Raw genomic sequence first — 14,157 nt, 5'->3', positions numbered from 1 at the left:
ACTAAGGACAATTCATGAGACAGATCAAGCTTAATGCCATCAAAATTTATTTCTGAAGGCCTTGCAATTGGATCAGCACTAAAAACATAAGATGGTCGAGATACTCCCTCTTGATTAAAATTAGATTCCACTCTGCAAAGGTCAACTGGCTAGCCCAACCCGCAAGCAGCGCCAAGAAGCTACAGTTTTCAAATTCAAACAATGGCGGCCCACTGAATTTTTATTTCATTTAGGAACGTCAGAGCAGTATGTCAACTATGAACTTAAGCTATGCATAGTTTTTCAAAAAAGAAGACCAGCCTTATCAATTACAATATTTTTCAGTTGTTTTTCTGACTTCTACCTGTATGTGTCTGATGATAATTTTTCCAAGGAAATAGCTAATCTATTTATGACTGTCTAGATGGTATATTTCAGTAAACTCTAAATGCCAAAATTAGTTGATTCTTTCTCAGTTTTTCTTTTCTCCTAACTGATAATGGAATCTTCTGTAAGGAATATTTCTGGGCAGGTACAGTGGCTTATGCCTGTAATCCCAGTACTTTGGAAGGCCAAGGAGGGTGGATCACCTGAGGTCAGGTGTTCCAGACCAGCCTGGCCAACATGATGAAACCCCATCTCTACTAAAATACAAAAATTAGCCAGGTATGGTGGTGGGCACCTGTGCAGGAGAATTGCTTGAACCCAGGAGGTGGAGGTTGCAGTGAACCAAGATTACACCACTGCACTCCAGCCTAGGTGACAAGAGTGAAATTCTGTCTAAAAAAAAAAATGCCAGGCATGGTGGCTCATGCTTGTAATCCCAGAACTTTGGAAGGCCGAGGCTGGTGGATCATGAGATTGACAAGATCCTGGCCAACATGGTGAAACCCTGTCTCTACTAAATATACAAAAATTAGCCAGGTGTGGTGGTGCGCACCTGTAGTCTCAGCTACTCAGGAGGCTAAGGCAGGAGAATCCCTTGAACCTGGGAGACGGAGGTTGCAGTAAGCTGAGATCACGCCACTGCACTCCAAACTGGCAACAGAGCAAGACTCTGTCTCAAAAAAAAAAAAAATTTACTCCCTAATTTAGTTATTTATGTGTGGAATTATCTAACTATTTCAATGTTATAATTGTAATGGACATTTAAGATATACATATAAATATGTATTTTTTTGTGTGTATATATATTTATGATTATTCATTATTAAAAAATTTCAGCTGGGTGTGGTGACTCACACCTGTCATCCAGACACTTTGGGAGGCCCAGGAGGGAGGCTCTCTTGATCCCAGGAGTTGGAGACCAGTCTGGGCAATTTAGTGAGAACTTGTCTCTCAAAAAAAACTTTTTTTTCATTAGCTGGGCACGGTGGTGTGTGCCTGTAGTCCCAGCTACTTGAAAGCTAAGGTGGGATCACTTGAGCCTGGGAGGTGAGGACTGCAGTGAGCCAAGATCACGCCACTGCACTACAGACTGGGCATCCGAGTGAGACTATGGCTCAAAAAAAACCCAAAAAATTTTTCTTTTCGCCAAACAGTTCATTTTGCCCTGTGTATCTAGAGTAAAAATCAAGTAGGCTAGGTGGTTTAATCAAGGGTCAGTTTATAAAACAGATGTGCACTCAGAAATGTTGCTCCCCGTCTCTGGCGTTAACATCTTATTCCTGTCTTCAGATCTTAATCGTTACCATGCTGTGTTTATCAAAATGCTACCTTTCTGTGTACTACATTAATTCTTCAGACTAGTTCTTTTCTCCCTATCCTTTCCTCTTTCTTCTTCCTGCATATATTAGGCTTTCACATTCAAGGGAGATACGGAGGATCTTCATTCCATTGGTCACTGAATAAAAAACTATGTGTTTAAAATCTATTGTAATTAGGGATAAAGAAAGATATGAAGACAAATGGGGATTTATTAGCTTGAAATACATAGAAAATACACTCAGATATACTGTAGGGAAAGTAAGTTCAAATAATTCCTGGATTTGTAGAAATGCATCTAAATTGCAACATTTTAGGCAAATGAATCAAAGGTTAAAAGCAATTCTCTTTAACCTTTGTTTCAGTCAGAGACGCATTTGAGAATTTGATAGAAGTTATGGACTCTTTCAATACTAATGCATATCTACATACATATACAAACTTTTGCCTAAACTTTTATGGAGGAGGGAAGCTTACAGTCCCAAAACATGATAGATTTAGTTAACATATAATACCTTCTGCTGTAACTAGCTAGAAATGTTGAATTTAAAAATGAACAATTTAATACCTACCTAAACTCACCAGCAAGGAACTCACTATGTGCCAGAATGATTAACAAGTTGAAAACTAGTTACAGTGATCTTGGAGATGATTTTCAGATTCAGAAATAGTTTCATTGTTTATAAACTTGGGTTTTAAGTTGGATGTGCTGGCATGTGCCTGTAGTCTGAACTACATGGGAGGCTGAGGTGGAATTCAAGGCCAGCCTTGGCAACAATTGTGATCCTGTCTCTAAAACAAAAACAAAAACGGAAAAAAAACCCTAAACTTGAGTTTTAATGTCTGTGAAGGGAAAAGAGATGAGGTCTTGACCCTGCTCTGCTCCCCTGCTCAAGGTGGGTATAGGTACTGAGACTAAAACCTCTCCATAAAGCCGGGACCCTGGAATTTTTTTTTTTTTTTTTTTTCCCCGAGAGAGTCTTGCTCTGCCTGCCAGGTTGGAGCAGTGGTGTGATCTCAACTCACTGTAGCCTTCACCTCCGGGGTTGAAGCAATTACCATGCTTCAGCCTCCTGAGTAGCTAGGATTACAGGTGTGTGCCACCAGGCCTGGCTAATTTTTGTATTTTTAGTAGAGACTGAGATTTGCCATGTTGGTCAGACTGGTCTTGAACTCTTGGCCTTAAGTGATCCACCTGCTTTGATCTCAGAGTGTTGGGATTACAGATATGAGCCACCACACCCAGCTGGAATAACCTTTTAATCTTGATAAAAGGAATTGAAATTTTTTTACATTGATCCAGATAAAGCACAAAAAGAATCTAGTTTCTACCCAGGGCTCTATGTGATTTTCATTAGATGTAAAATCCCCATGGTGCTTCACACGTTGGTTCAGAATCTAAAATCACCCTATCCACTGGATGCAGACGTTCATTTTTTTTTTTTTTTTTTATTGTTTTGAAATGGAGTTTCACTCTTTTTGCCCAGGCTGGAGTGTAATGCTGCAATCTCAGCTCACTGACATCTCTACATTCAGGGTTTAAGTGATTCTCCTGCCTCAGCCTCCCGAGTAGCTGGGATTACAGGTGCCTGCCACCACGTCCAGCCAATTTTGTATTTTGAAATATATAGACTGGTTTCACCTGTCTCTACTGCAAGTCCAGTGAGATCTAATTAGCTAGACTTTTCAGGATAGAGTACCAGAGAGAAGAGACCTACACACCCAGTGAACTCCAGATGACTGTGTAGGGTTCCTCTTGAGTATTCAGTGAAGTACTGATTAGTGCATGCTTGTGAAAAAACAACCTCTAATCCACCTGAAAGGATTAGAGAAAACAGTATCTGGCAATCATGCACAAACTCAGCGCTGAGAATAGTCCTACCAACTAGACTGGAAAACTTTTATGGGGCACAGAACATTGAGTACTCAGAAGGGTCTTGCTTCAGATAGCCTTAGCCTGAATGTTGACAAGGTGGGTTTTGCTACAAACCCAGTCTTGAGTGCAGTGTCATGATCATAGCTCACTGCAGCCTCAAACTCCTGGGCCAAAGCAATCCGTCTGCCTCAGCCTCCCAAGTAACAGGGTCTACAGGTGTGTGCCACCATGCCCAGCTAATATTTTCATTTTTTTTGGAGAGGCAGGGCCTCATTTTGTTGCCCAGGATGGTTTCAAACAGGCATGAGCCATTGTGCTCTAAATATTCTTTTTTTTATTTTTTAAAGACAGATTCTCACTCTGTTGCCCAGGCTTGAGTGCAGTGGTACAATTTCGGCTCACTGCAACCTCTGCCTCTTGGGTTCGAGCAAGCAATTCTCCTGCCTCAGCCTCCAGAGTAGCTGGGATTACAGGCTATACCACTACACCTGGCTAATTTTTGTATTTTTAGTAGAGACAGGGTTTCAACTGTTGGCCAGGCTGGTCTCAAACTTCTGACTTCAGGTGATCCACCCACCTCAGCCTCCCAAAGTGCTGGGATTACAGGTGTGAGCCATCACGTCTGGCTAAAAGTTCCTGAAAGCAATACCTGAAGGAATGAACTTGAATCTAAGTAATTTAACTGCATTCAAGAGCAACCTTAAGACTAGAAATAGAATCAAATGATTGAAAAGATAAGTGAGAGTACAGTTCATTTTTGTGATGGCAGCACAAGGAGCTCCATGGACCCAGTCTCTAGCAAACAAGTGTAACTGGTGAAAACTATTTTTTAAAACCACCCATTCAAAGCTCTGGAAATTGCTGGGTGTGGTGGTATACCTGTAGTCCCAGCTACTTGGGAGGCTGAGGCAGGAATGTTGCTTGAGCCCAGGAATTTGAGACTGCAGTGAGCTATGATTATGCCACTGCATTCTGGCCTGGGTGACAGAGCAATCTTAAATTACATATATATGTGGAAATATGAGATATCCATGTGTGTGTGTGTATACATATATATATGGAACCAACCCAAATGCCCATTGATGACAGACTGGACAGGGAAAATGTGGCACATATACACCATCGAATACTATGCAGCCATAAAAAGCGATGAGTTTGTGTCCTTTGTAGGGACATGGATGAATCTGTAAACCATCATTCTCAGCAAACTGACACAAGAGACATATATATATATATATATATATATATATATATATATATATATAAATCCAGAAGGCCACACACATATCCAGAGCTAGACCCATGTTCAGAAAACATATGAAAACACCCGGAGCTTTGAACTCTGACTGATCTGTAGGCTCCGTGTAAGCAGGAATTAAAGACTAAGGCAGAATTGAAAACAGCCTACCTGAGTATTTAAGGAGTGCCTCAACTCAAATCCAGTCTACAAACACCAGGAGAATATTTTTTGTTTTGTTTCTAGATTTCTTTATTATTATTATTATTATTATTATTATACTTTAGGTTCTGGGGTACATGTGCCGATCATGCAGGATTGTTGCACAGGTACCCACATGGCACTGTGATTTGATGCCTCCATCCCCCCATCACCCATATCTGGCATTTCCCCCCATGTTATCCCTCCCCAACCTTCCTACTCCCTGCTGTCCCTCCCCTAGTCTCCCTCAACAACCCCAGCCTGTGATACTCCCCTCCCTGTGTCCATGTGTTCTCATTGTTCAACACCCGCCTATGAGTGAGAACATGCAGTGTTTGATTTTCTGCTCTTGTGTCAGTTTGCTGAGAATGATGGTTTACAGATTCATCCATGTCCCTACGAAGGACACAAACTCATCGCTTTTTATGGCTGCATAGTATTCGATGGTGTATATGTGCCACATTTTCCCTGTCCAGTCTGTCATTGATGGGCATTTGGGTTGGTTCCAGGTCTTTGATGTTGTAAGGAGTGCTGTAATGAACATCTGTGTGCATGTGTCCTTATAGTAGAACGATTTATAATCCTTTGGATATATACCTAGTAATGGGATTTGAGGAATCGCCACACTGTTTTCCACAATGGTTGAACTAATTTACACTCCCACCAACAGTGTAAAAGGGTTCCTATTTCTCCACATCCAGTATCTGCTGTCTCCAGATTTTTTAATGATTGCCATTCTAACTGGTGTGAGATGGTATCTCAGTGTGGTTTTGATTTGTATTTCTCTAATGACCAGTGATGATGAGCATTTTTTCAATGGTTCTTGGCCTCATATATGTCTTCTTTTGAAAAGTGTCTGTTCATGTCCTTTGCCCACTTTTGAGTGGGTTTGTTTGTTTCTTGTAAATTTGTTTAAGTTCTGTGTAGATTCTAGATATTAGCTCTTTGTCAGATGGGTAGATGGCAAAATTTTTTTCCCATTCTGTTGGTTGCTGGTTCACTCTAATGATTGTTTCTTTTGCTGTACAGAAGCTCTGGAGTTTAATTAGATTCCATTTGTCTATTTTAACTTTATGATTTTAGTGTTTTAGTCATGAAGTCCTTGCTGGTGCCTATGTCTCGAATGGTTTTGCATAAGTTTTCTTCTAGAGTTTTTATGGTGTTAGCCCTTTAATCCATCTGGAGTTAATTTTAGTGTAAGGTGTCAGGAAGGGGTCCAGTTTCTGTTTTCGGCACTTGGCTAGCCAGTTATCCCAACTCCATTTATTAAACAGAGAATCCTTTCCCCATTGCTTGTTTTTGTCAGGTTTGTCAAAGATCAGATGGTTGTAGATGTGTCTTGAACTCCCCACCTCAGGTGATCCTCCTGCCTTGGCCTCCAAAGTGCTTGGATTACAGGCATGAGCCGCCACACCCAGCCTGGTTATAGATGTGTCATTGCCTCTGAGGCCTCTGTTCTGTTCCATTGGTCTGTATCTCTGTTTTGGTACCAGTACCATGCTGTTTTGATTACTATAGCCTTGTAGTATAGTTTGAAGTCAGATAGTGTGATGCCCCCAGCTTTGTCCTTTTTGCTTAGGATTGTCTTGGCTATGCAGGCTCTCTTTTAGTTTTATATGAAGTTTAAGGTGGATTTTCCAGTTCTGTGAAGAGGGTCGTAAGTAGTTTGATAGGGATAGTGTTGAATCTCTGAATTCCATTGGGCAGTATGGCCATTTTCACAATATTGATTCTTCCTAATCATGAGCATGGAATGTTTTTCCATCTGTTTGTGTCCTCTCTTATTTCCTTGAGCAGTGGTTCATAGTTCTCCTTGAAGAGGTTCTTTACATCCTTTGTTAGTTGTATTCCTAGGTATTTTATTCTCTTTATAGCAATTGTGAATGGGAGTTCACTCTTGATTTGGCTCTTTTAGTCTGTTATTGGTGTATAGGAATGCTTGTGATTTCTGCATGTTGATTTTATATCCTGAGACTTTACTGAAGTTCCATATCAGTTTAAGGAGATTTTGGGCTGAGATGATGGGGTCTTCTAAATATATAATCATGTCATCTTCACATAGAGACAATTTCACTTCCTCCTTTCCTAATTGAATACCCTTTATTTTTTTTTCTTGCCTGATTGCTCTGGCTAGAACTTCCACTGCTATATTGAATAGGAGTGGTGAAGAGAAGGCATCCTTGTCTAGTGCCAGATTTCAAAGGGAAGGCCCTCAGTTTTTGCCCATTCAGTATGGTATTGGCTGTAGGTTTGTCGTAAATAGCTTTTATTATTTTGAGATATGTTCTATTGATACCGAGTTTCTTGAGACTTTTTAGCATAAAGGGCTGTTGAATTTTGTCAAAGGCCTTCTCCGCATCTATTGAGATAATCATGTGGTTTTTGTCTTTGCTTCTGTTTATGTGGTGGATTACACTTATAGACTTGCGTATGTTGAACCAGCTTTGCATCCCTGGGATGAAACCTACTTGATCATGATGGATAAACTTTTTGATGTGCTGTTGCAATAGTTTGCCAGTATTTTATTGAAGATTTTTGCATCTATGTTCAGCATGGATATTGGCCTGAAGTTTTCTGTTTTTGTTGAGTCTCTGCTGGGTTTTGGTATCAGGTTGATGTTGGTCTCATAAAATGATTTTGGAAGGAATCTCTCTTTTTGGATTGTTTGGAATAGTTTCAGAAGGAATGGTACCAACTTCTCTTTGTATGTCTGGTCAAATTCGGCTGTGAACCCATCTGGACCTGGGCTTTTTTTGGTTAGTAGGCTATTAACTGCTGCCTCAACTTCAGCCCTTCAATAGCCTTATTGGTCTATTCAGAGTTTTGACTTCTTCCTATTTCAGTCTTGGGAGGGTATAATTGTCCAGGAATTTGTCCTTTTCTTCCATGTTTACTGGTTTGTGTACATAGAGTTGTTTGTAGTAATCTGTGATGGTACTTTGTATTTCTGTGGAATTGGTGGTGATATTCCCTTTACTGTTTTTTATTGCATCTATTTGATTCTTCTCTGTTTTCTTTTTTTATTAATCTGGCTAGCGGTCTATTTTGTTGATCTTTTCAAAAACCAGCTCTTGGATTTATTGATTTTTTGAAGGGTTTTTTGTGTCTCTATTTTCTTCAGTTCTGCTCTGATCTTAGTTATTTCTTGTCTTCTGCTAACTTTTGAGTTTTTTTTAACTTGCTCCTCTACCTCTTTCAATATTGATCATAGGGTGTCGATTTTAGATCTTTCCTTGCTTCTCATGTGTGCATTTATTGCTATAAATTTCTCTCTAGACAGTGCTGTAAATGTGTCCCAGATATTCTGGTATGTTGTATATTTGTTCTCTTTGGTTTCGAAGAATATCTTTATTTCTGTCTTCATTTCATTGTTTATCCAGTCAACATTCAAGTGCCAGTTGTTCAGTTTCCATGAAGTTGTGTTTCTGCATTAGTTTTTTAATCCTGAGTTCTAATTTGATTGCACTGTGGTCTGAGAGACTGTTATGATTATTGTTCTTTTGCATTTTCTGAGGAGTGATTTACTTCCAATTATGTGGTCAGTTTTAGAGTAGGTACCATGCGGTGCTGAGAAGAATGTATATTCTGTGGATTTGGAGTGGACAGTTCTGTAGCTATCTATTAGGTTTGCTTGGTCCAGATCTGAGTTCAAGTCCTGGATATCCTTGTTAATTTTCTGTCTCATTGATCTGTCTAATATTGACAGTGGAGTGTTAAAGTCTCCCACTATTACTGTGTGGGAGTCTAAGTCTCTTTGTAGGTCATTAAGAACTTGCTTTATGTATCTGGGTGCTCCTGTATTGGGTGCATATATATTTAGGATCATTAGCTCTTCTTGTTGCATTGATCCTTTTACCATTATGTAACACCCTTCTTTGTCTCTTGTGATCTTTGTTGATTAAAAGTGTATTTTATCAGAGACTAGGATTGCAATTCCTGCTTTTTTTTTGCTCTCCATTTGCATGGTAAATCTTCCTCTATCCCTTTATTTTGAGCCTGTGTGTGTCCTTGCACATGAGATGGGTTTCCTGAATGCAGCACACTGATGGATTTTGACTTTTTATCTGATTTGCCAGTCTGTGTCTTTTGATTGGGCATTTAGTCCATTTACATTTAGGGTTAATAGTGTTATGTGTGAATTTGATCCTGCCATTTTGATGCTAGCTGGTTGTTTTGCCCATTAGTTGACGCAGTTTCTTCATTGTGTCGATGGTCTTTACCATTGGTTCATTTTTGGAGTGGCTGGTACTAGTTGTTCCTTTCTATGTTTAGTGCTTCTTTCAGGATCTCTTGTAAGGCAGGCCTGGTGGTGATGAAATCTCTCAGCAATTGCTTGTTCATAAAGGATTTTATTTCTTCTTCGCTTATGAAGCTTAGTTTGGCTGGATATGAAATTCTAGGTTTAAAGTTCTTTTCTTTAAGGATGTTAAATGAGAGTAGTCCCCACTCTCTTCTGGCTTGTTGGGTTTCTGCCGAGAGATCCACTGTGAGTCTGATGGGCTTCCCTTTGTGGGTAACCTGACCTTTCTGTCTGGCTGCCCTTAGCATTTTTTCCTTCATTTAAACCCTGGTGATTCTGACAATTATGTGCCTTGGGGTTGCTCTTCTTAAGGAATATCTTTGTGGTGTTCTCTGTATTTCCTGGAGTTGAATGTTGACCTGCCTTGCTAGGCTGGGGAAGTTTTCCTGGATGCTATCCTGAAGAGTGTTTTCCAGCTTGGATTCATTCTCTCCGTCACATTCAAGTACACCTATCAAACGCAGATTCTTTTCACATAATTCCATATTTCTTGCAGGCTTTGTTCATTTCTTTTCACTCTTTTTTCTCTAATCTTGCCTTCTTGTTTTATTTCGTTGAGTTGATCTTCAATCTCTGATATCCTTTCTTCTGCTGGGTTGATTCGGCTATTGAAACTTGCGTATGCTTTGCGAAGTTCTCGTGTTGTTTTTCAGCTCTATCAAGTCATTTATATTCTTCTCTAAGCTGTTTATTCTCATTAGCATTTTGTCTAACCTTTTTTCAAGGTTCTTAGTTTCTTTGCATTGGGTTAGGACATATTCTTTTAGCTCAGAGAAGTTTGTTATTACCCACCTTCTGAAGCCTGTTTCTGTCAATTCATCAGACCCATTCTCTATCCAGCCTTGTTCCCTTGCTGGTGAGGAGTTGTGATCCCTTAGAGGAGGAGAGGTGTTCTGGTTTTTGGTGTTTTCATCCTTTTTGTGCTGGTTTCTTCCCATCTTTGTGGATTTATCTACCTGTCATCTTTGTAGTTGGTGACTTTCAGGTGTGGTCTCTGAGTGGATGTCCTTTTTATTGATGTTGGAAGTTATTTCTGTTTTTTAGTTTTCCTTATAACAGTCAGGTCCCTCTGCTATAGGACTGCTGGAGGTCCACTCCAGACTCTGCTTGCCTTGGGATCACCTGTGGTAGCTGTAGAACAGTAAGGGTTGCTGCCAGTTGTTTCTAGGTTTTTAAGGAAATCTCTATCAAATTTCTATCTGACCACCAAGCTAATTGAACAGAGATTTCAATGACCATTCATAACAAGGAATACAGCCTTTACAAAAATACTCTAGAAAACCAAATAAACAACTACAACCCAAAACAAGCAACAACAACAAACCTTGGAAAAGTGAAAGAATTTGATTTCTAGAGGCATTACATTATAATATTCAAAACATTCAGTTTTCAACAAAAAAGTTATAAGATATGCAGAGAAACAAGAATATAGAACATTCACAAATACCAGTAAAAACAACTGTTTCATTGTTTACTAAGTGTCAATTCTTAGCTTAGCTCAATACACATCTGGATTCCAAAACCTTACATGGTTTGAGGCATCTTGAGGGAAAGGCCAGAATAAGCAATTTTGTTATTAAGATTGTCAAACAGTAAGAAGCCTGAGGCTAACGTTAGATAACAGTGCTGGTGAGTATTCCAGTTACAAGCTCCCTTTCCTATTTCTTATGGGTGGGGACTGGGCAGTGGGAAAAGAGCAAAGGAACACATGAAGTGGTTACAGAAAGGAACTTTCCAAGCCCCGAAGAGGATGCATTGACTTGCTCCCTAGTCTGTATGCAAGACAATACCTGGGCCAGGTATGATCTAATTCCTTGTTTGTGTCTTTATGTTGCAGCACGTGCCCTTATAGTCGACCTCCCTTTGGCTATGGAAATTTTCCAAGTTCAATGCCAGAATGCCTTGGTTATTATGAAGACACGTACCAAAAACATGAGGCCATATTTTCAGCTTTAAATAGAGAGTTTCCTTTTAGAGACTACCAAAATGAACGCACACACAGTGAAAATTCTCGGAGTCGTGAGGACATAAATGGAACCTCTTACTGTAACAGTCATAGCCACAGTGGGGAAGAATACTTAAACCCTGTGCCTCAGGTGGACATTGGAACCTTGGAGAATGTCTTCACAGCCCCGACATCAACTCCTTCTAGCATCCAGCAAGTCAATGTCACTGATAGTGATGAGGAGGAAGAAGAAAAAGTACTCAGGAATTTATAATTTTAAAACAAATATACACAGAAAATAAACATTTCTTAAAATATATTCTGGGTCAGTTGGTATGAAAAAAAAAAAAGCCTAGAATGCTTTGCTGAAAGTTTTCAGTCATGATTTGAGGAGTTAAAACCAAATGCAATTTATGTCTTCATAAAATTTTGATTGGTGAAACTAGAGTCTGGATGTTTCATTGTAGGAATATTTAAGATATTAAGTAGTTTATTTTTAATGGCTGAAATTTGCATCAATATATATTATCATTACTTTATCCTGGAACATGCAAAATACTGAAGCCCCACAATTGTATGTGAGGGAAAAGGGGGTATATATCTAGCATGGTGTGATTTTTATATTATTTCAAGATATATTTATTTTTCTTTGATGATTTTTTGTTTGGTGTTTATGTTGCCAATTTTTGATGTGACATTTTGAAAATATTTTGACAACTCTTAGTAGTGAACTGGGACTCAGTTTCAAAATTTAATTTACACTAATAACCAATTACAAGTTCCAAATGTGTTTAATGGCACCTGGATAATTCCTTCAGTTAAATTTAGTCATTTCTGTTTCTAAATATTTTATCATTTTTTAATATCCTTTTCCATTTGGCATACATTGTTCTATTTTTGTTGTAATTAAATAAACATAGATAAAAGTGTTCTTGTTAGATATTTTCTGTTTGGGGGCTAGAAATAAGCAGAGTATTGTTTATAGAAGATTGTTTTCTACACCACATACAGATAACCATTTTTACCAATAGTCTCCAGAATTGCATAGATTCTGTTAGCTCACATGAGACTTAAACTCTGTATCAACAAAGATGCACACACATTCTGATGCCATTTCCAAACTCTTTACACATATGTACACATGACTTAAGCATGTCCCAGGACAGAAGAACTCTTCCAGTTTTGGCTCAAGCAGTTGTCTTGAAAACCATGAAGTTTATTTAAGAGCATGTGGAATTTATTTAATTCAAAATGAAGAAAAAAAAAACCTACTTGTGACATAACCTCTTGATAAGTACCCACTTATGGATTCAGAAGGCCTTTTTAGAACATGTTAGGACTACCAAAGTTGGGATCATGGTAAAATATCTATACGGTACAAAGTGAATTGATGATGGGAAATAGTCACCAACCAATACACTTTTCCCTCGATCTGTATAATTTATGCAAATTGATATCTTGTTACTTAAAACTGTGTGGAAATTGTGTATGGAAATCTGTTGTAAGCTTCCACCTTCTTCCTTTACTAAACCTGTATTTGTTTCTTAGAGTTTGCTAATGTCATACATTTCATCAGCCTTATACTTAATGTACATAACATTTCCTTTCCCAATAAAAATTTTGTTTTTATGTTTTTATATTCTGTATTACTGTGCGCAGTGCTGTTTTGATGTCCTTAAAGAGCAAAACTTGAATTTCTTGTGCTAGAAAGCAAACATTATGTCACCTCACATCTGAACTAAAGTAACATTTGGATGTCTACACATTTGATATCTATACCATTAAGAAGAAATGTGTGCAACAGTTTGACCCATTTTACCTCATTTCATTTAATAGCACCTTTGTGACTAACTCAATTTTTACCAAAGACCTTGTTCTTATAGACAAATTGCTTGGTGAAATCACTGTGTAAAGTAGAGAATGAGATAGAGCATAGGTCAGTATTTCCTAACGGCCTGTCTGCAGGGTAGCCCTGCCACTCTCTGATTCTTTCCTTAAGCTTTTATATTAGTGACTAATGCTGGGCAATTCTTTTACTCTTCCTCCTCTTCCTTAGTGCTGGGATCAAAAGCCAGGAGTTTGGACGGTTTATAGGTCCACGGTACAATCCGGGCTGGGAAAGATGAATATTTCATTTAGAAAGTACCCAATTGCAGATGAATGTGCCCAACCACAAATCCCCATATCCTCAAATCTGATCATTTATAGCTCTTAAACCACTGACTGGAGATCTACAGACCAAACAAAGCCCTGCCCCACTGGCAGTAATTCATTGCTTTCTAAGTCATCAAAGTGAAATCTTCCTAATTCAAAGCCACAAGTACTTTCTAATAGGTCTCATTGCCTTGTTTGTTAGATAATGATATTAGTTATAAGAATAGTCTCAAAGTGTGTTGAAATCTCAATGTTTAGAATGTTCCTCACACTGTTCCATTCGTTGGACAAAGCTGCTCTCACTATTTGCAAATAAAAATTAGTTTCACTGCAAATTGACTGAAAATAGAGTTAGTCTGAACATTCAAGGAGCCGAGTTACCAAGTTTAGGAAGAGAAGAGCAGTATTTCTCTATATTTGTCCATGAGAATCCAAGCCCTTTAGATATTCTGACAAAATTTGGTCAAATAAGTTTGAATAAAACATGTCACATCCCATCTTGAAGAGTGTCAGTGTCCATTATCATTGGTCTGTCTCAAAAGTCTTGCAATCAAGAAACTTGTTAAACTCTATTTCGGGGTACCCAATCTTATTTGGCGTGAACTCCCCCCAACTGTTTGTGCTAACATATCACTTACTAACATCTCACAGAGCACACTTCAGAAAATGATAATAGCTGGTGACTTTGGTTTAAAAATTGTTGACTTTGCATATGATTTTCTGCATTGGGCAGTTCAAATTCCTTACTGAAAGCACTGGCT

General features: G+C 38.7%; 1 protein-coding gene across 3 annotated transcripts in view; it reads left to right on the top strand.

The window, feature by feature from the left end:
- Positions 1–12,879, top strand: part of SOX30 (SRY-box transcription factor 30) — an 80,782-nt gene extending 67,903 nt beyond the window's left edge. For 2 of the 3 annotated variants that reach the window (XM_035283443.3, XM_035283430.3), the window contains one exon: positions 11,135–12,879. In XM_035283443.3, the coding sequence (XP_035139334.2) occupies positions 11,135–11,516 (382 nt within the window). In that variant the 3' untranslated portion in view covers positions 11,517–12,879. The remainder of the gene's footprint in view (positions 1–11,134) is intronic. The other variant, XM_035283435.3, reaches the window with a different exon arrangement.
- Positions 12,880–14,157: the final 1,278 nt, after the last annotated feature.

Source organism: Callithrix jacchus, chromosome 2 (assembly GCF_049354715.1).
Source record: "Callithrix jacchus isolate 240 chromosome 2, calJac240_pri, whole genome shotgun sequence".
Classification (NCBI taxonomy): domain Eukaryota; kingdom Metazoa; phylum Chordata; class Mammalia; order Primates; family Cebidae; genus Callithrix; species Callithrix jacchus.
The sequence above is the reverse complement of the archived record's forward strand: the minus strand, read 5'-3'. Positions and strand labels throughout refer to the sequence as shown.